The following is a 22,449-nucleotide window of genomic DNA, read 5'->3' as shown; positions in this document are numbered from 1 at the left end:
CTAATCAGTATTAATTTCATTTCAAGCATTTTAAAAAACTTAATACTGACTACTGCATCATATAATCACAGACATCAGTATCATGTAGGCCAAATGGCAAATACTAAAAATGTATAGTATTTGAGGCATACTCAGATTATTATAGAGTAACACTCTCTGATTTGAGACTACAATTAGAATTATTTTATTTTGTCACGTTGGTGCTCGTGCGTGATATCGATGATAACATCATTTATCACTTTTTGGACGGGTGGGTAATAATTGTTCCACACATTTTTTCTTTCAATGAACATTTGTTCCAAATGTTTTTTGGAACAAAAGTCTATTGGGACATAAGATGCGTGGAAGGATTGTTATTTGGAACAAATGTTTTGCGGAAGAAAAATTATATGGCATAACTGATAACAGTACTGTGGAACAATCGTTCATGGAAGTTAAACATTTTCGAGAAAAAGATAATTGGCACTAATTATCTTCGGAACTAGAGTAAATAAACGCTGGATTAAGTATTCCAAAAATACAACTTAATATAAACTATATAAATAATAATTATATATGATATTATTTACATACATAACATATTGGTAGGTAATTTATATTATAATTTATGTTGTATGACGTTTTATTAAACCTTTAGTCTACTTAGGTATAATCTGAATAGTACTAAAAGATTCAATGATTTTTATAAAAATATATTTGAAAGTAGTAAAAATTATTCAAATACGTTAGCCAATTAGTTTTGGTTTATATCGCTCTTTTGCACACAAACCCATTTATGATTTCGTAGTTTTATTTATGAAGTCGTTTTACTAAAAATCATTGAATTGGCTGTCGTTTTTTGTTTACTCAATAGCTTTCCATTTTGATTTCATTTATTATGTGGTACTGTTATGTCATATCATTTTTGTTCCTCAAAACATTTGTTCCAAATAAGTAATAACAATTATTCCACACATCTAATGTCCCAATAAACTTTTGTTCTAAAAAACATATGGAACAAATGTTCATTGGAAGAAAAAATGTGTGGAACAAATATTACTCACCCGACCTTGGTTTTTATTTTTCATTGTTAAGTGTTAACGCTCACATTGGCGCGAAAAGTTTATTAAAGATATTATTAAAGAGACATTTTAACTATAATTTTGTGATTTGTGTTATATTATTATTATTAGATATCTATTAATTTATCTAATATATATATAAAGTATAAACTACACTCAGAATTTACCGATTATTACTAAGTTCAAATATTAAACTGACTTTTTTAGTACAATAATCTACAATTAGCAAAGAATGTATATTTGATATAATTTTATATTTTCTTCATCAATAAATTAAGAGAAATACTAAACATACACGTATTAGACGATATTATATTAATTATTGTAAAATTGGATTATCACATTAAAAAAAGTGGATATTACTTACTGATAGATATTTTCAAACAACAGTTTTTTAGTAATATAAACTGTAAATATGAATAAGGATTTAAAAAAGAAAACAACATTGGCAGACATGGCATTTTTAAAGAAATCTTATAAAGAATATATAAGAGACGATTTTATAAATGCATTTAAAAAATTTTATTGGTGAGTTTATATTGTTTATCTTTAATTAATTTGAATAAGTACATTTTACTAAATATAATATTAGTTTGATATTAACATATTATGATGCGAACTTAAAATTTATAATTTGTACCTAGGGTTTGCATGAAGACCGATTAGTTTTACTTTGGTATAAATCTATTTTACCGGACACCCTTTTTTTCTCTATAATATAGTGTCTTTTACACTGATAACGAATCTGAAGTCAGAATTCATTCGGCGGACTCCGTTAGTTCAAAAGTTATAGCTAGTTGGAATTTGCATTTTTCCCTTATGTAACTGTACACTGGTCCTTTTTTTTCTTATGCCAGACACGTGACATGGCTTGTAAAGCTGTTTTAAACCGACTTTACTTTGAACCTGTGATCTCCTCCTAGTCTATAGCCTGCAAATCTAGGATATTTTTAGTTAGCGGAGCGAAGCTACGACGCCGAGCAAGTGCCAAAACACTAGGAGACCTGCCGTCCTTATTAGTTATCGCCTCCTACCGACGGAGTCGCCGCGTACTGTTACATAGGGGAAATATGCAAATTTCAACTAGCTATAACTTTTGAACTTACGGAGTCCGCCTAATTCTGACTTCAGATTTGTAAGCAACGTAAAAAACACTATAATATAGCAAAAAATAAGGTGTCCGGTAAAATAGATTTGTTCCTTTACTATTATCAATAATTGATTTCTCAATTAAACTAAAATTTGCATTGCATTTCTCTTGCATGAAATAATAACTTGATATTTTTAGTGATGGTAACATGAATGTACCAATTTTTGACAATTTAAAATCTGACTGTAATCACTACAAATCTAATAAAACAAAAACAAAAATGGATCACTATGAACTGGTGGTATATGCAAAAAATATTTTATTTTGGCTTGATCCAAAGTAAGTAGTTTATCATAATATTTATTTTTATGCTATCCTAACATACTATAGTCTATTCAGGCTAAGATTATACCGCTCAGCTTACGAAAACTCGTCACCACTGTGCATCCCTCCGCCTCTAGCCTCCCCGCGCCTAGGCCTAGGTCTAGGTGGATTATTATATAAGTTTAATCTTACACTGAATAGACTATAGTATGTTAGCTAGAGTTAGTTTTTATTATGAGAAAAGTCTTATATTTATTTTGTTTTCTAATAATAAATAACGATGTTATAATTCGGATTCTCAAATTATTTTTTATGAATATTTGTTTGTATATTTTTTTATTTAATTTTTAATAAATAAAAATGTTTTTAATTCAATACATTTTTTTTTGGTAGAATGGGTTACGATAACTGTAAGGAAGTTCCAAAACCAACTAAACAAAGATTTTTCAAGACCAGTTATTTTCAAGAAGGAGAACAACTGTCAAGAGTTTGTCTTTACTACAGATTACCGGATTTTAATAATAAGATTATAGGTAAAGTATTATGTATTCCATGTCTGATATACCTATTGGTTCTATTTTTGGAATAGATTTATTTGGTAAGTTTTGTTTTAAACAATTATATCTACTTACATAGTATATCAATTTGTTTTACATTCTACAAAATCACACTTGATTTAAAATGTCTATTAATTTTGTATCATAGTCCAAAGACTATGTTGCCTGCCCTTTACTACTGACTACTATTGTTTAGTGTTTAAAGTTTTTAAAGGGAAAAAACAGGTAATAAATTGATTATGTACCATCCGACATCAATGGGTTTACCTACTATTTACTTAGCTTTATGGTATAATAATATTTCTCATACCATTCCACTTTATCTGTGCTTTCAAAATATCTCTCTTTATTATTAATTTTTTAAATTAGTAGTGAAGGGTTAAAAATTACAATACTGGTATAATAATAACAAATTTAATTAAATCAATTTTAGATAAACAATTGTCTAAAAAAATAGATTTGTCTTGTGATTTTCCTCCGAAAAATGTGAAAGCAGATAATGCAAGCGAAACAATAATTTATTCTCCAGATAAACCGATAAAAAAAAAAACTAAAAACAAAGTATGTATTTCAACTCTATTTATATAAACATTTTTCCGTTTTAACTAATTTTCACCTATTTTAACTGTAGAAATGAGCGATAGAAATTATTAGACTATTCAATTAAATTTGATGAAAATTAAATTACTGAAAATCCACAAAAAAAAAACCCTAAAGTACATGTATAAGTACTTGGCATATTCTTTTAGCGGATGCATGATGTCTTCTTTTTTTAATTTTTTTAGAATTTAGTACTAGATTTTGAATCCTAAACTAATTAATTTTAAATCCAATGATAATATATTTACTACATTTCTCTATTATTATACAATTATTATATTTGTGTAACATTTAAATCTTTAAATTTACTTTGTACTTTGATATTTGATTAAACAGGTAAAATCTAACAATGGATCATGTAATTTAAGTAAAAAAAGCTTATCTACCCCTGAAGTTGATATGGTAAGTGGCCCATTAAGGAAATATGATTATAAAAAAAATAAATAATATTTAAATGTCTACTAAAATAGATAATAGATTCTAAAAAGGAATTGAATAAAAATGTCATCACACCACTTACTTCGAGTGGTTCAAATAAAAAAAGTTTACACAATCCCAAAACAGAAATTCCTAATAAGGTTTGTAATTTACCATGTATAAAATTATGTTTGTTTTAATGCTCAAATATTGTAATAGGTAGAAGATCCTAACTTAGAGTTAAATAAAAAAGTTGGCCTACCAACTACATCAAAAAACTTGAATGATAAACGTCCACACAGTCCTAAAGCAGAAATCAATACGGTTAGTAGTTAATTTTGAAAAATTAATTTAAGATCTTTTAACCAATTTTTTGATAATACAGGTTAATCACATAGAAATTTTGTTAAAAGAGAAAAATTGCCCACCGACTATCTCTAAAGATTTGAATAAGAAACGTCCACATGGATCTGAAGCAGAAATTGATACAGTTAGTAGTTACCTACTTGGGTAATATTAGTTATAGGATTTAAACAATTTTTTTAATAATACAGGTAAATAATAAAGAAATTTTGCTAAAAGAAGAAAACTGCACACCGACTTGCTCAAAAGATCTGAATCAAAACCGTCCTCTTGGAAAAGCTGAAACTGATACGGTTAGTAGTAATGTGTAATGTAATTGTGATTTTATATTCTATATAGCTTGGGTAATATTAATTTGAAGTTGTTTAATAAATATTTTTTTTAAACAGGTAATTATAAAAGAAATTTTGTTAAAAGAAAAAAATAGCACACTGATTTCTTCGAATCAATTAAATAAAAAACGTCCACAAGAAGAAGAAATTGATACAGTTAGTAGTTACTTATATAATAGTAGTTTGAAATAATTTAACCAATTTTTTAATTATACAGGTAAATAACAAAGAAATGTTGGTAAAAGAAAAAAATTGCACACTGACCTTAAATGATCTGAATAAAAAGAGCTTATGTGGTGTTGCAGAAGAAATTGATATGGTAAGTATTATTATCATTATTTTTAAGATAATATTTTTAATGAATTTTTTTTTTTATTTCAGGTAAATGATCCTGGTATTATGGCAAATTCCAGAAAAAGCACTCTAACTAAATCAAAAGATTTGAAGAAAAGTGTGCCCAGCTCTAAATCAAAAATCCATACGGTTAGTAATTTGGTTATTATATAAGTTTTGGTTACTTTTATCAATTTTTAAACAATAATTCTTTTCTGTGAACAAATTGTTTGTGAAAAATCTGTATTAAGAACAAATTCCAAAAGAATTGTTCGTAAAATTAGTTTCTTTTTTGAGGAATGAATGTTAGAAAACGAACTCCAATTATTGTTTCTGGAGTATAAATAGCAATAGAATGATTTGATTAGATTTCTTTGTATATTTTTATTTTGCTTTTATAGTTAACCTTGTACTATGGTATACATAATTTGTTTATAAATTTAAAATATATTATTAAATTATAAAAGCTACATGTGACTGGAAAAATCTGAAAACAAAAATTTACCTAAATAAAGGTTTTGGGCCATAAAATAAATTTGTTTTAAAACTATGATAAACCGTATTATATTTTCATTATTTTTTAGAAGTAGGGTAAAAACGAGTTTATCTTATGTAGGAATGGAGAAAAAAATATGATTTTAGAAACAACACTGCAAAAAATACAATTTTTCCACAGAATACATTGTAACCTACCGGAATTTTTTCCAAATATTGTTCTAAAACAATTACTTACATATTTATTTCAATAGGAAAAAGATTCTGATATCAAATTAAAACAAAAAAGTACACCAAGTACTTCAGGTGTTTTAAATAATAAAAGTTCACGCGATGCCGAAGCAGAAATCGACATGGTTAGTATTTCTTTGAGTATTTTTTTTAAGTACAGTGTGAATTATAATCAAATTTAATAAATCAGGGTTATGGTGTAGTGCAGTAGTCAAATACAATTGCCGGTTAGGTTGGTTATAGGACAGATGAGCTCTTGAGAATTTTAGTGACAAAACCATACCCCACACTATGAGCTTTAAATTGAAAAAAAAAAACAAAATAATTATGTATTATACATAATTGTGTAGTTTTTCTTTTTATTTACAAGTTTTTGACAACATATTGGGTTTTATGTTTTTTATTTATAGAATTTGTAGTGTTCTTTAGCATTATTCATTTAGATTAATATATTGATGTATTGCTGTTTACTGGTATAATAATAATTAAAATAATAATATCATGTAATATTTTTATTAAATTAGATATTTCAAAATTTTGTCTGTTCTCCAACATACAACGATTGTACATTATCAGATGATAGTCCAAAAAATAATTCTAATATACCAACTGAAAAATCCACAAATATTGTATGCACCTCTAAAAAGAGTATAAAAGCAAATATCGGGGTGCAAAACACATCTTCCAAAAACACTATTGAGAGAGTGAAAAAAATATCGGAAGCAAATCAAACTTTTGAAGAAGTAAGTGTCTGTATCATTTATTTATTCTATCTGTTTATCATTACTCCTGGGGGCTTAATGTTTTTTAAACAAAAATGTGTTAATTTAATTATTCCCATACAATGATCCTTCATTTTCTTGTAGCATTTTCTGACATTTTAATATAAAAAAATTATATAATATCAAATGGTAGTTAAATTTTTAATATAGTAAAAAGTTATTTAAAAAAAATGTATTTTTGTTTTGGAATAAAATTAAACCAAAACACATTTTCTTTATCCAAATCGGAATGATTTATATTATTTTATGTTAGTGGATATTTTAGTTAATTAACGTAAACATTGTTAAAAGATTTACAAATATAACATTTATTAAACTAACTATTGGCGTTAGAATTAATACTCTGGTCTAACTATACTATTTACTATTTAGTAAACGATTTTGAAAAAAAAAACTTACTTTAAGTATATCTAAAGAATATCTCAAACAAATTGTTCAATTTATTTTGACACATTACTGTATAATTACAGTATACCTCCTGTGGGTCTGGGGTTAGAATTGGTCCATTAACTCCTGCTTGTCGTAAGACACAATTAAAAGGGGGTAATGGAGGGAATGCTACTGTTACTACCAACCATTGGCGATTTCTGCAGCAGAAATAATGGTAATGGAAGGACATGGTAGAGGCAGCTTAGAAATATTTCAAGTACTGGTTCATCAACTGCGATGCAGCAAGCAAGAGAGAAACTACTGCATTAGAGATCCCTAACTCAAATAGCCAATGATGTGTCTCTCATATAAGACAGACACACAGGGCTAATTTGACAAGGCGTTGCCTTCAGAACATGATGATGACTCTATAATTAATAACTTCAATCCACATGAAATCTATTGTTTTTGTTGCCAAAATTAATTGCTGATATTATATGTATACTTATACTTATTCTGTTAATTTATTGTGTTTTAAATTTTAGAAAGAGTTATCCAAAAGTGTTTTGAAATCGAAAAACAGTGAAATTATACCAAATTGTTTATTTTATAAAACACCATCGACCAAAAATATTACTCTTAGTAACAAAAAAAATAGTAAGCAACCAGTTGAAAGTAATAGCAGGTCAAAAGAGTGTGGTAACATCTCGTTAACTGGAAAAAGATGTAATTCTAATAATGATTTAGATACTATTGTGACAAATAAAAAATTAAAGACTGAATCTAAAGAAATATTATCTCATTCTTCTAACAAAATAAAAGTGAGTATTTCCTTCCTAAAACCTAATTATTTTTAAATGTTTTACTTATACCATAAGGAATTATTGATGAAATTTGTAAATAAAAAATGTTAGCTTTTGTATAAACATTCAATTTATTATTTATTGCTATTAAATATTATTCATGATATTTACATAAAATATTTTCTATGTATCTTTTATTTGTTACTAATATAAAAAACCTAAAAATTTGTGAGATTTTTTCTTGTTCATACTATATTTTATTTATTCAAAGGATATCAACGACATTAAAAATGAAAATCATTATGAAGCAGAAAAAAACTTGCCTGGTAGGCAAAACGATGATGAAATAAAAAAATCTCATAACTCTAAAAAGGTACTATATATTTGATATTCTAGTTTGCTTAAAACTTCACTCAATGTTGCCTAAAGAATAAGTAATTTATTTAATAGGTGTGTCGCCATTGAAAATTCAGTCCCAAATTTTAAAAAATAGCTTACAACTTGATTTTTTAAGAAATTTGTATATACTAAGTATTTGTATCTTTTTTGTTTTTAGACATTGATTACGACTACAAAAAAAAATATGAATGAAATAGCAAAGGCTGTAAAAAATGACAACCAATTTAACTTAGAAAATAGTAGTCCTAAAGATAATACACCAAATAAAAATATTATACAAAAAGTAACAATGACTTATATTTGAATCTACTTGAATTAACACAACATTTTTATAAGTTCTTTTTAGATGCTTAATATGTCTTATTACACGTACATTATTTTTATAGAATATATATTATATTCTTATTTCTAATAGCATTTATTGCTTGTTTTATTTACAGATTGATGTACAGAAGACACAAATAGATTCTACAAAAAAACCTTATAAAAATATGTATACGAGAAATAGTAAAGGTGAAACAATATTGCATACTGCTTGTTCTAAGGTAAAATGAATTAATCAAACTAACAGACATGTTTGTTTTTTTAAATATTTAGGAATTATCATTAATAATAGATAAATAAGTAGAGGGACTCTAATAACATAAAGAAATTGTGCTTTCCCAGCTCGTAGCTCATATTTTATTACCATGGGGGGGGGCTTCTCCCCTCATCTCCCTTTTGGCTCATCTTAAAAAGATGAGGTTCAGAGGTATCTTGACAAGAACATATAACTCTGTTATAGAGTTAAAACTCTGAAAAAACTGTATTGCTTGTTAGGTTTTTGTAATTTAGCATTATTATTGTTAAGTATATTATCTAGATGATGAGGAGTGGCCAAGTGAATAAGGGGGTAGTGTGTTAGCACTCTCTGTCGCTTGTTTGACACTCGGTTATGGGTGTTCTGTTTGCTGGGCGAGCAATCGTCCAGTGGAAAGAAGCCGCTATCCCCCTCTCCGGCAACAGACTGACGACCCGTTTTGGATAATGAATTTGTCAAGAAATCATCTCGTGAAGGCAGCATTGGGCTTTACTGGCCCGTTAAGCTACATGATGAATGAATCTAGATAAATACTGATTTCACCAGCATGTTACCAGTGAAAATATATTTTTTTATTAGATAAGTTTTTTTTTGAATCGGACAATTAATTTATCCACATTTTCCAAAAAACAACAACTTAAGTAGTTTTTTTTTAGTATAATTATTAAAAAAATAAGCGCAACCAAATCTAAAATTACAAAATCAAATTATTTTTTAACTCAACTCATAAATGGGATAGGCCAAACTGAGTTACCGTGACTTGAGCATAACAAGCCATTTCTACGGCTTATGAGGAACATCGAGACCAATGCCATGAGGTCAACCGATTATGTTAAATTATTATAAATTAAGTGAAGAGTATTTTTGTAATTATATTTTATATTTAGTATATGTTTGACTTTTTTGTGGTTTTATTATTATGTTACTAATTATTAGAAAAGAAAACTTTTTATGTAGCTACTAATAACTATAGATTTAATATTTTAGGGTAATCTAGATACAGTAATCTCACTGCTTTCACAAGGGTTCAATCCAAACGTTAAAGACCATGCTGGATGGACTCCTTTGGTTTGTATTTGATAAATAATAATGGATATCCATTTAAAATTTCTAAAACTATTTTATTTTTGTTTCTTTGTTTGCATAGCATGAAACAGTGAAAACTGGTCGCATAGACATTGTAAAAAGTTTGATTAAATATGGGGCGTATTTAAGTGTACCCGGTTTTGAATATGAAACCCCATTACATACAGCTATTAAGTACAATCAATTTGAAATAGCAGAAATACTTTTGGAAAATAGAGCCAATACTAAATGTGTAAACATTTATGGGGAAACACCCAAGTAAGAAAAATACATTTTTTACCAATATGGTAATAAATAAAAAATAAGTTTTGTACATATTTCATTACAAAAGTAAAACTATGTTGTTCCTTTGTAGTCTGTTAAAGTATTATGAATTATTATATGGTTTCTCTAACTGTGTTTCTGATTACACACCGTTAGATATATCCATACAAGGTTACTTGTAATCAAAGAAAAAAAAATGTTAAATTTGGCTTAAGATGATGTACAATTACCAATGATGAATTATATTTTTTTTTAGAACTCTTAACGAAGAAATATGGTCAAAATTAACAATAAAAAAAAATCTATGTACGCCAAAATTTGATCATGTTTATGAGCCAGATCAAGTTACAATAATTGTAAATGGAATCACACTGAACAATGGTACTATTAATAGATTTTGTAAACAGTTTAATATTAAACTCGCCAAGACCAGTTTGTGAGTAAAAAGGAAAAAAAATTGTAAAAATTTGCTGTTTTAATTATCATGATGATGCAAGCTTAAAAAGTCTTAAGGCCACTAGATACCAACCATTTTTATGGAGTTTTGTATAGGCAATATTTAAGAAGAAAGTGGTTTCAATAAATTTAGAAAATGTCAATTAATTAACAGATTAATTTGTATAAGCTTTGTGGCATTATTTTTAATTTAAATAATTTTGTCTATGAGTAAAAGCCATTTTAGTTAATATAATAGTACATGTTTTGTCCATTGCACATGCTGAACCAGTGATCCGATAACAGATTTGAATTTGTCATGAAGTTTACTTGAGATTGGTCAGCGTACTTTTTTGATATCTTATTCCTACTACTCATAAAACACGTTAAAACATTTTATAAAATTTCAAATTTTAAAATAAAATTTGTTAGGGCGCAAAATTAAAAATAAAAAAAAATACTCTGACCGATCTCATGTAAACTCCATGACAAATTCATATCTGTTTTTAGATTGCCTATCAGATCATTGGTTCGACCTATGCGATGGACAAAAAATTATGTATTTGGCTGAAAAAAACGGTCAGTATCCAGGGGCCTTAAAGGCCCAACGCTATCATCATGAGGTGATGATTTTTAATAATAGTTATTAATTAATATTATTATTATTTAGTAATGATAAACATTATGTGACTCATGTCATAGTGCCAGACACGCCAAATAATATTTGTAATGTGAATTTTGAATGTTTGAATGGCATAGCAAATGGATTATTTATCATTAAACAAAAATGTAAGTAAAACCTTTTTTTTATTAATCCTTTTTTTAGTATTTTCCAGAACTATTAAAACTTTTAAAACTTAAATAGTAACCTACATATTTAATAAGCTTTTTAAATTAAGAATAATTTGCTAAAAAACTTGACTGATCGCTACCAGTTTTGCATAATTACTTTTAAAGTTATAATGTAGGTCAGGAAGATAAGTGATAAGTAGTATTATTTTTATTACCTCCTAAAATTGATAAAGCTCAAGAAAAAAAAAATGGATAAAAATTTGAATATTGTCTATTTTAAAAATGTATAATTAATAATCTTATTATATATTATCATTTAAAATTATATCTTAAATTAAAATGTCTCCTAAGAAGGAAAATTACAAAATTGCAATTATTTTTGGAGAAAATAAGTGTCTTATTCTTAATGAATTTCCCCTATATTGTGTTAAATATAATATATTTTGCAGTAATGCTTTCTTAAAAATATATCTCAATTGTATCGCTAGTACCTAATCTTTTATCAAAATACTTAAGATTTATTATTTAAATTTTAATATATAATGTTTTTCTTTTCATTAGGGATCACTAATTCGCTGCTACAAAATAAACTTTTGTCGTGTGAAGATTATGAAGTTAGCGGAACAAAACAATTTGTTGACTGTAATGGTCCGAAATTATCACGAATAAATAAACAAAATTTGGTAAATATTTTTTCAATTTATAGCTTATCTCCATTTAGGTATGATATTTTTTTATCTGTTCAGGATTTTACCTGAATTATGTTAATTTTTGAAACTGCGATGTATTACAAATATGATAACTGTTATTACTATCATTATTATATTATGTCTTGAACACTGGATGATATGCTGTTTCCTAAGGCAATCTGAAAGTGTAGCAGTCCACTGAGCAGCAAACACAATTTTATGTGCTAAGAATCATATAAAATGTAAATATATGGGTTAAATAAAAGGCAAAATTTTGTTTGATGCTTGTGTGACCCTCCCGTAATTTTTGCAATATCAGAGGTTATTTAGATAAATCAATTCACTCTACACATTGATACAGTTTAAAATGAGGCGATTACTTGCCCCCCCCCCCCACCAACCCCTCTATAGAACGATGGCAGGTCATCAAGTGTTTTAGTACTTGCTACACCACTAATCTAAAAAAATCTTAGCCTGTAGTCTGCAAACCTAGGGTATTAAGTTTAGCGGAGCAAAGTGACAGCACTGAACAAGCGAATGCCAAAACACTCGGTGATCGGCTGTCCTACAGATGGGTTTGGGGGGGGGGGGGCAAGTAATCGCCTCATTAGTAACTGTATTAATGTGTAGTGTGAAATATTTTATCTAATTACACTCTGATATTAAAAAAAATAGAGGGGTCCGTATAATACACAATTACCTTTTGTTCTACAATGTAATCAATATAGTGCAACTATGTATCAAGTATGTTTTCAACATTATTTGACCTCCTTTTTGGGATACAATTATTGTAAAACTTAGTAACAAAATAATTTAAAACCAACTTCTTTTAAAAAATTGTTTTAATTATTGCAAATTGATAAATCCTTTTGGGCCATATATGTTTAAAGTATATCTAGAAACATGCCAAGTACCAACTTTTGGTTAATAATTAATTGAAAAATAAAATAGAATATTAAAGAGTATGAGAATGTTGATTAACAAGTTAAGTTGAATTAATATTATTAAAATAGTTGTTTTAGGTTTGATGTTTTCTTTTTTAAAATAAATATTTTTCTCATTTAGAACCCAAAACTGTTTGATGGAATAAATGTACACATTTGTGGAAATTCAGGCTTTAACCAATTAACAGTAGAAGATTTAAAGAAACTGGTATTAGAATTTGGAGCAAAACTGTTGAAACGAATGCCAAATCCCGAAGATTGCTCTACAAATATTATGCCATTTCATTGTCAAAAATATGAACAAATGCAATATCTATCTACAATCATACTATACACCAATGATTCTAATAGATTAATTAAATATAATATGAAACATTTCAAAGCATTTCATATTTCATGGTTTTTAGAAGTCGCTCAAAAGTATTCTATTGTATAAAGTTATTAATAAATACATCCTTATGAGTTATTTATTATTGTTGAATGTTCTTATTTTACATTTATAAATAATCACTCATTTTAACTTGCAAGTTAGTTAGCTAACGTTACAAAGGTATGCAATAAACTAAATATTGATAGCATATATAATCATATTTATGTAATATTTTGAGAAATAAATAAATATTAAGTTATTTTGTTTTCAAGCAATTTTGAAATACTACAGTTTAATTAATCTTTTTTATAGCTTCTAATCAAAGCAGAGAAAGTTTTTGTATCATGTTTATGATAGTGTGGACCAATTGTAACATTTTACATCAAATAAAAGCTAAAATAAAATCTAAACAATAAACTCTTCAACACCAAAATCTAAAACATTACCTTCCCACACATTTTTAAATTTTATAATATGACAATACAAATTCTTAATAATAATTATAAACAATTATGGTTATATTTGAAAAAATACCAAAGTATTTTTACTTTTTTCAAAATAGTATTATGATTCCACCAAATAACTAGTTTCTACAGGACACAGGCTAATTAATTTCATATTTGCAACTTGTATTGTTATTTCTTTTTTTTTCATTGTTGTATAATTTTTATTATTCTGTGACTGTAGTTTACAACTTGCATGACAAAATAATAAATATGCCGAGTTATCTGGCAAATGGCTACGACTGTAACAACTTGTCTCGTAATAACTAATAAACAGTTAACAGACGCAAGAAAACGCAATCATATTGTGGTTGGGCCACGATTTAAGATAATCTTAAATCGTGGGTTGGGCACAGGGCAGTTAGCCAACAAATGATAAGCGATTTTATCACCGACATCATGCACAAGCACCAACGTCACCAAAAAAAATATTCGAATATTTAAAATCCTTATCAATAGATTTAAAATGTATTGCATTTGTATTGCTAATAGACAATAGTGAATGATATACAACTGTAGTCTGTACCTAAATTGTATCATTAATAAATTAATTTATATTTTTAAGTTTTAACTATATTATAGCTATTAGTGTAAATTCCAATAAATTTTCCTTGATAAATGTAACTATATTGTCAGGTCAAACAAAATAACTAGTTCTTATCCAAAGTATTCATCCCTAAGCGCGTATTTAAGATTTTATTTCATGTTAAAAAAAAAAAATATGGGCAGTAAATTCAAGTACTCCACCGCCCTCAACAAAGTTTTAAAGTTTTTTTAATCGACCTTACTTTATTAATGTAATAATAATATTAGTAATAACAATTTGTTATTTTTAAACAATTAGTGTACAAATATTAACTGTGGAAATAAATCAAAAGTATTTAAAGGGTAGTATAAAAAAAAGCATAAGGCGTAAAAAGTATAAGGTCTATGAAAAAAAGTAAAAACACATTAATAAGAAATAATAAAACTATGCAATTATGGATTATGTAAATTAATTATTTATCTACATTCATAAAAGATGAAGATTTCAATTATATGCATTACAATTAAATTGGTGCAGTAATAAATAAATAATAATATATTTATTGTGTTTACAAACAATATTATAATATTTGAAGGTAGCTACCGTATACAACCATGATCGTGGCTTACTATAATCAGCTGCTTTTGGAACAACAACAAATATTGTAACCAAGACGAACAGGTTGAGGTTATGTTATCAAATTCTGTTGGCGGGAAAGATTTTTATCATTTTGAGTTTTGACTTGTGTTTTGTCCTTTTTCCATCGTTGAACGGTTTTAATTTTTTTTTATTCCTACTAATAAAAATAATGAATAATGATTGTATTTTTGTAGATCGATGATAGATGTATGTTTTGATATATTTTGATAGTTATTTTTTATCATGTCGGCATCTTAAATTTGTCTTATTATTATTATTATTATTATTCAAGCAAAATGGTTCACGAGTCTTTTTTCTTAATGAGTGTCTCATTTAAATAATTATAATTCATTTTGGAACTTTTACATGTGAGATGGAGAAAAAAAACAGCATTGATGGCTTGGTAGCAAAAAAACGAAAACTTGACCAAATGGTTGATGGTTCAATCGTAAAAGTATACTTGAAAAATTTTATGTGAGAACTTGGTTTTGCAATTTATTTAAAAAAAAATTTGAAATTATTTAAACTAAAATCTTATTTTAGGACTTTTAATGAAGCAAAATATAAAGCTCACCCCAAGTTGAATTTAATAATTGGTCCAAATGGGTCTGGAAAATCTTCAATTGTTACAGCCCTAATATTAGGGTTTGGTGGATCTCCAAAAGACATCAATAGAGGAGATAAAGTAATAACAATAATCATGAATTTATATAATATTAACCTATATGGCACAATTAATAATGAGTCAAACTTGGTACCTTAGGTCTACCCTATTACACATAGCAGGGTTTGCGACATAAAGTGCTTAAAATAAACATACATTTTCTTATCTAGGTTTCATGTCTAACCAAAAAAAAGTAAGCAAAATGCAAATATTTAATTCCCAAACCCTGTACATAAGCTATGGTAATTGGGGAGAATAGACATTATACATTAACACTTTGAAGATAATTCTCATGGCTATTGCGTGACTCTTCCTTTCTGAAATAAAAATCTCGTCTCTAAAGTGTTGTGTGAGTGTCACGATCAACAAATGTTACTTATGTTTTATGAAATATATTTGCTGCAGCTATTAAGCATCAAATAAAAAATTTGGCTATTTTATACCCTTCCAAAAACTATTAATTTTTTTTATGTCAACTAATTTATTATTTTAGGTCAGTCAGTTTGTTAAACTTGGAAAAAGCGCAGCCGAAATATCTATAGAGCTTTACAAAAAAAGTAACCAGAATGTAAACTTCAAAAGAAAAATTTTTGCTAATGGTGATTCATGCCACTATTACTTAAACAACATTATGATTACCAAAAAAAAAGTAAGAATTGTTCACAAACAAAAGGCAGTATAGTGGGGTCTTTACATAGTGGTAATAAAACAAAAACGCATTACCTATGTAAAAACAATACCTCTTCAGTTACGCATCGAAGCTAAAACATAATTTTATACAAATTATTGACGACTTATTTTCTCATATAACATTTTTTGACTGGGTGTAAGATAAGTTTAAATTCCTTGGGAAGAGGATGGTATTTTCTCTCATTAGACAGTTGTTCAAAGAGAGAGACTGCCAATAACACCGGTTAGCACAAATGCACTACCGCCCTACCCATTCAGTTAATCATCCTCCTTGATTGATTGAATTTAATTATTGTCTGTAATTCTAGTATACTGAAGCAGTAGAAAGTTTCAACATTAATGTGCATAATTTATGTCAATTTTTGCCTCAAGACAGATTGGAAGATTTTTCAAAATTGGACTCTAAGGGACTTTTATTGAATGCTTTACAAAGCATTGGTGAGATTGTAGATATTGAGGAGTCTACTTGATTTCATTCCATTCTAATTAACAATTTAAAAAGAAAACTGTTTTTCCAGAGGATCAAGAATTATTAGAAACATTAAATAAATTAAAAGATTTGTCTTCTCAAATGACAAACTATGAAGGTAATCAAAAAAGCTTAGAGAACACGATTAAACATGAAACCGCTGCTAATCTAAAGTAAATATTTTATTTAAAACTATGATTTTTCAATGTTTTTATCAAGGTTGATTTAGCCATTGATTATGTGTTACGTTCAGGAATTTGTTCACAAATATTTAAAGTCACAAGCATTATGAAATGATACGTTCATTTAACATTTATGTATATGCTGTTTATATGTTTAGGTATTATATATTCATATAATGTTATATATTATTATAACATTTGAAGTTTTTAATTGGCTGTCTTCTTTTACTCTTTTGTATCTATCTTTCATTATCTGATATGGCATACGTAGGCATACTGGTCCTTGGGACATATATTCTGTTTGGATGTATTTGTCTACAACTATTAAATAAAATTAACCTGTTAATAATTTAGCATGCAATTTTTAGACTTGAAACAATTGTAAATTCATTTCAAGAGAAAAAAACTTTGGAATCAGAACTACTAATAATTTTACAAAAAAGATGTTGGACGTTATATACTTTAGCTTATACCCAAATTAGAGATGTAAGTATATAAACTAAATTTATAAATTTGACAGTGTCTAAATTACAAAATTCATTATTAAATTAATTTTAAAATCCTACCTTCATTTATTACTAATACAATTTTGGACACTATCATATTTGTTCTTTAAGCTTATCTACTTAAGAAATAAAATTATATTTTCAATTATTTATTTATAATTTTTTTAATAAACTTAAATATTATAATATTATTTATTTCTAATGTATCATTATTGGTATTTTTAAGGAAAGAAAAAAGTTACCTTATGCAAAAGATGCTAACAATAAGGCTTTAATGCTTATTAATAAACAGCAAGAACTTATAAAAAAGAAAAAATCAAAAGAATTTGATTTGAAGAAAGTTGTATTGCAAAACGTAAATAATTATTTTGTTTGATAATAATTAAATAATTATTTAATGTATTAACAAATGTGATTCGTTGTTTAGGCAAATGTTGTATGCAAAATATTAGAACAAGTCAATAAAAAAGTCGGAGCTACAGAAATTTATGTAGCTGATATGAAAGAATTGAAAAAAACTTGTAAAAAGACCTCAATGAAAATCAGTGACTATAGAGAAATGGTGGCTTCTATGAAACAAAAATTGGAAGATATTAAAAATGAAACACTTAATTTGGAAGGTATTTATGGTGCACATGCTTCCTAACCTGAACTAAAATATTTTTTTAAACTCAAATGAAATTGAACTATTTGAACAATGTTTGTATTAGTAATTGAAGTAAAGGGGAGCAATTTATTCGTTTGTACCCTTTTTCTTACAAGACTACTAATTTAGAAATTTTCTTTATTTGTAAACAACATAAGTTGACATTATGAAAAAAATATAAATAACAATTGTTGGTGTGTTTGATGATATAAATTTAATAATGTAAATATATTTAAGTAATAATATTTTTTTAGAGTGTAAACGCAAATTAATTGAACTTAACAAGAAAATAACTGAAATCGATCACAGTTTAAGTCCTATAAAAAGCAATTATGAAAGTATTAAAAGTAAGCTAAAAAATTTAACTGGAAAAATGTATGGTGAGTACTTTATTATTTTTTTTAATTGTTGTTTGATTATTATAAAACTGTAATGTATAATAATATAAAGGTCGAAATATGTGTTTTTATCAGCTATTGATCAAGAACTAGAACGTGAAAAAAGAAAAGAAGACAGTAAAAATGAGTTGATTCGAAGAAAATTTCCAGAAATGTGGAAAGCTATCACTTGGTTAAGGAACTGTGATAGCAATTCCATTTTTCATGGAAAAGTATTTGAACCTTTGTTTACGCAGGTATAGGTTTACGTACAAATTAAGTGTATTTTAATAGAATAATTTTATTAAACAATTAAAATAATTTTGAATCATTTGTTTGTAGATTGAAGTGATCGATCAGCACAATGCAAAATACATTGAAAATATTGTGAATTATCGTGATATGATTGCATTTGTATTTGAGTATGCAGAAGATTTAACAACATTTAATAAAATTGTTAAACAAGAACGCTGGCAAAAAATAAATTCCATTTCTGCTCCACCGCCAAATTTTCATATCAACGATAAACCGAATCATGATATCAATTATTTAAAGTATTTAACAACTTTTAGTTACATACTTTGAGTTACTTGTATCATATATAATAGTTTTGTTTCTCCATTAATTTAAAACAAATATTTAATAAGTGATTTTTATTGTGTCATGTCCACAGTATTTTTTTTATTCAAGATATGTGCTTACAGTATATATTTTAATCTATGAAATTTGTTTTGTTTTAAAATAGACAATTTGGTTTTCACAAGTATGCATTGGACATGATTAAAGCTCCCCCTGTCATCAGAAGATATTTAATTAAAAACTATGGGCTGCATAATATACCAATTGGAAGCAAAGAAGTAATAAACAACATGCAGCATATACCAAATAATATAGGACTTTTTTTTGCAGGTAAAATAAATGAATGTGTATATATTTTTTTTATGTTATATTCATAACAATAATGAATTACTTACTGTTTAATATGTACTATTGTCTTATTACCATAATATTTTTTTGATCCTTAGGTAATGATCAAATAAGCATCAGAAGTTCTTCATACTCTGGAGAGAAAATCACTAGACAATCCCAAATATCTAACGATGCACAGTTTTTGATATTTTCGGTCAATACCAATTTAATCCAAACGCTAACTCAAAGGTAATACTATTATTTTAATTAAAATCCCAAAAGTAGACAGGCCTACTGTATGAAACTTAATTTTTTTATTGAAACCATAATTAGACTATTATCAGTTTTGAGTTACAACTTCGGTATATTGTCGAGAACTTTAATTTCGTAAAAAAACCATCTATGTGAATGTGGTCTTGGCGATTCTAAGATAAGACTGTAGGCCTATTCTTACCCGGTCTGCCTTTGTCCATTTAGTTTTAATATATGTACATTTGTGAATTCGATTAGAAAAGAAGAAGCGAAACAAGAATGTGATTATGTTGAAAAGGAACAAGTTGAAGTTATAAATAAGTTAAAAGCGACAGAAGACAGTCGAGAACCTATTTATATAAAGAAAAAAGATATCCAAAGGAGTGTAATAAAGTTTCAAGACAGACAAAAAGCTCTTGATAAAATGGCTAAAGATTTAGAGTGTACGCAAAATGAACTTAAAAGAGAAGAAGAAAAATCAACCAAATTCGATGCTCAGAATATGGTATGTTGTTTAATATTTAAAATTGATAATTATTAATAGCTGTTCTCACCAGTTAAGCTTAACAATTACGTCTGGACTTAAATGTTAAGGCAAACTGATGAAAACGGTCATAACTATTATTAAGTTATAATTGTATTCATGTATAGCTCTTAATCAACAAATACTTCAGTGCAATGAAAGACGTAAACAATTTGTTAGACAATTACGCAACATCGTTAAAAACACTTATAGCTTCTGCGTTTATTCTCAACAATTCTGGAACAGATATGAATGCAGAATACAGTGTTTTAAAACAACTTCGGCAGCTTTATTTGTCAAATCAGGTATATAATTATTTATAAATGTTAATCATGAATTTTGTCTTGGAAATGTATTTTTTGTGAGTTTGATAAAACTGAGAATCAGGCCAACGGTTACACATTGCTTTCAAACTATTAATTGTCTGCTTGTTTGTTGATAGAACAATTTTGAAGAGTACATAAAGTACTTACAAAAATTAGATTCAGAGTTTAAAAAAACATCTGAAGTTGCATTGTACTGGAGTCGAGGTGTCTCAATGTACGATAAAGAACTATTTTCTCAAATGACCGACAAGTTTAGCACTATTGAGCAATGCGATTTAGACGATTTGGATGAATTGATTGTGGAAAAAAAAGCTAAATTGAATTGTCTGAATATTGATCCCAATGCTCCTCAGGTACGTTGAATCAAAATTAACCAGTTTACGGACTCTATGGTATAACTCTAATAATTTTACAGTTGATTAAAGAGTACAGGGAACGTAAGACCAAAATTAAAGAGTTGGAAAAACGTTTGAAGAATTTAAATGCCGACGCACAGTCACAAGAACAGCAAATAGAGACGTTGAACACGGTATGGTTCCCAAAGCTACAACAATTTGTTGGTTTGTTAAATTCTACTTTTCAACAATTTCTCGTTACGTTCGGTTGTAACGGTGTGATCGAATTGGATGTTGGTGTTACGAGGGTAAATATTTGGTCGCTTATTTAAGACAATGTAGAGTTGTATTTTTAATGTTACAATTGTATGCATACAGTACGATTTCCAAGCCTACGGACTTTTGATTAAAGTACAATTTCGCAACGATGAGGGTACATCATTGAGGCAATTGGATGCCAAGAGTCAAAGTGGTGGCGAACGAGCCTTGACGACTGCATTGTTTTTGTTATCGCTACAAGAAGTCACCCACTTCCCTTTTAGAATTGTCGATGAAATAAATCAAGTACTTACTGCTCATTTACACGTCTTGATATTATGTCGATCGTTGATTTGCGAGTTGCACAATTAATTACAACCAAATTTGTTTTCAGGGTATGGATAAAGTTTATGAAAGAAAACTAATGGAACTTTTCATGGATCTGTTTGACGATAGAAACAATCAGTACATAGTTGTCACACCAAAGGTTTGTATTTTTGTTTGACAATGTTATTTCACTTAAAAAGTAACACGGAGTGCATTGTTATTTTTGATTTCCTCCCTAGTGTGTGCATTGTGATTATTTGTTAATCATTTCAAATTCATGTTTCAGTTGATCAAAGATTTATCTTTTAAGAATACCACCGTGGACATCATTTTTTGTATAGGAAAAAAATAGATTTTTCTCTTGTACGTTCATGGCGAGTAGACATTAAATTTTTATTATATTCACATTATTTTTTTTAATAAATGTTTTTTTACTTATCTCTATAACTATTCTTGTTAAGAATTTGAATGTTTAGAAATTAAGTTGTTATGCGTTTTTTTTTTTTGTTAATGTTTATATTTTCTTTTTTTCTACTTTATACAATCGTACAGTAATAAATGCAAATTAAATTGTATCAAAAATGTTTGTATTTGTTTATACTACTCACTAGCGTTTTGTAAATCATAACGTAATCAAAATATTTAAACTGCTTTATTTCAAAGGATTATTGTACTTGTTCTTGGGAAGATTTTCAAGTATAGCATTTTGTCTCTAATCAAAACACTATCATTATCGACATAGTTCATTCTCATTGTGTATCGTTCACATTTACTTAAAAAGGAAATAAATTATCACTTTTTGAGATGATTTTCTGTCATGTAATTTGATTTTAAATATTCCATAAACTTTGTAAACTTTTTCTCTATTTATTTAATATAGTGTATGATTGAAGTGGAAAAATGTTAATATTTTAAAACAATTTTTTTAGCTAACTGTTTTCGGCTTAAAACCAATAAAAAAAACAAGACTAAATTTCAATGTTATCATTATTGTTTTAATT

General features: G+C 27.2%; 2 protein-coding genes across 4 annotated transcripts; both read left to right on the top strand.

Moving 5' to 3' along the window:
- The first annotated feature begins 1,224 nt into the window (after positions 1–1,224).
- Positions 1,225–13,416, top strand: LOC126847385 (ankyrin repeat domain-containing protein 31-like). Of its 3 annotated transcripts, XM_050587559.1 has the most exons (24): positions 1,226–1,589; positions 2,350–2,490; positions 2,869–3,008; positions 3,466–3,593; positions 3,969–4,034; positions 4,103–4,210; positions 4,269–4,373; positions 4,435–4,539; positions 4,604–4,705; positions 4,802–4,900; positions 4,962–5,063; positions 5,126–5,227; positions 5,827–5,928; positions 6,328–6,546; positions 7,500–7,775; positions 8,029–8,130; positions 8,314–8,439; positions 8,597–8,701; positions 9,724–9,804; positions 9,884–10,080; positions 10,343–10,522; positions 11,192–11,310; positions 11,875–11,996; positions 13,068–13,416. In XM_050587559.1, the coding sequence occupies exons 1-24, from the start codon at positions 1,477–1,479 to the stop codon at positions 13,380–13,382; spliced, it is 3,255 nt and encodes a 1,084-aa protein (XP_050443516.1). In that variant the 5' UTR covers positions 1,226–1,476; the 3' UTR covers positions 13,383–13,416. The 3 variants fall into 3 exon arrangements, with proteins under 3 accessions (XP_050443517.1, XP_050443516.1, XP_050443519.1); XM_050587560.1 differs by lacking the exon at positions 5,827–5,928 and having other exon boundaries at positions 1,225–1,589; XM_050587562.1 differs by lacking the exons at positions 4,604–4,705; positions 4,802–4,900 and having other exon boundaries at positions 1,227–1,589.
- Positions 13,417–15,006: 1,590 nt separating this feature from the next.
- On the top strand, positions 15,007–21,962 carry LOC126847386 (structural maintenance of chromosomes protein 5). Its single transcript, XM_050587563.1, has 20 exons — positions 15,007–15,458; positions 15,528–15,669; positions 16,142–16,297; positions 16,647–16,776; positions 16,857–16,980; positions 17,358–17,475; positions 17,722–17,850; positions 17,923–18,115; positions 18,396–18,521; positions 18,615–18,775; positions 18,861–19,072; positions 19,264–19,427; positions 19,544–19,676; positions 19,938–20,184; positions 20,331–20,507; positions 20,645–20,881; positions 20,944–21,171; positions 21,242–21,427; positions 21,516–21,608; positions 21,735–21,962. Exons 1-20 carry the CDS (start codon positions 15,358–15,360, stop codon positions 21,798–21,800), a joined length of 3,123 nt encoding a protein of 1,040 aa, XP_050443520.1. The 5' UTR covers positions 15,007–15,357; the 3' UTR covers positions 21,801–21,962.
- Positions 21,963–22,449: the final 487 nt, after the last annotated feature.

Source organism: Adelges cooleyi, unplaced genomic scaffold (assembly GCF_023614345.1).
Source record: "Adelges cooleyi isolate 19-005CV unplaced genomic scaffold, UGA_ACOO_1.1 ACOO_flye_CR_arks_rails_tigmint_CR_PRNA_108, whole genome shotgun sequence".
Taxonomy (NCBI): Eukaryota; Metazoa; Arthropoda; class Insecta; order Hemiptera; family Adelgidae; genus Adelges; species Adelges cooleyi.
This window is presented reverse-complemented; position numbering and strand designations above follow the sequence as displayed.

Coding starts and splice junctions, on each gene's coding strand:
- LOC126847386 (XM_050587563.1), top strand. CDS start 15,358: ATGGAGAAAAAAAACAGCATTGATGGCTTGGTAGCAAAAAAACGAAAA. Junction 20,882..20,943: donor TTGATCCCAATGCTCCTCAG/GTACGTTGAATC, acceptor ATAATTTTACAG/TTGATTAAAGAGTACAGGGA. Junction 21,172..21,241: donor TGGATGTTGGTGTTACGAGG/GTAAATATTTGG, acceptor GTATGCATACAG/TACGATTTCCAAGCCTACGG.
- LOC126847385 (XM_050587559.1), top strand. CDS start 1,477: ATGAATAAGGATTTAAAAAAGAAAACAACATTGGCAGACATGGCATTT. Junction 3,009..3,465: donor TTTTAATAATAAGATTATAG/GTAAAGTATTAT, acceptor AATCAATTTTAG/ATAAACAATTGTCTAAAAAA. Junction 4,706..4,801: donor GAAAAGCTGAAACTGATACG/GTTAGTAGTAAT, acceptor TTTTTTAAACAG/GTAATTATAAAAGAAATTTT.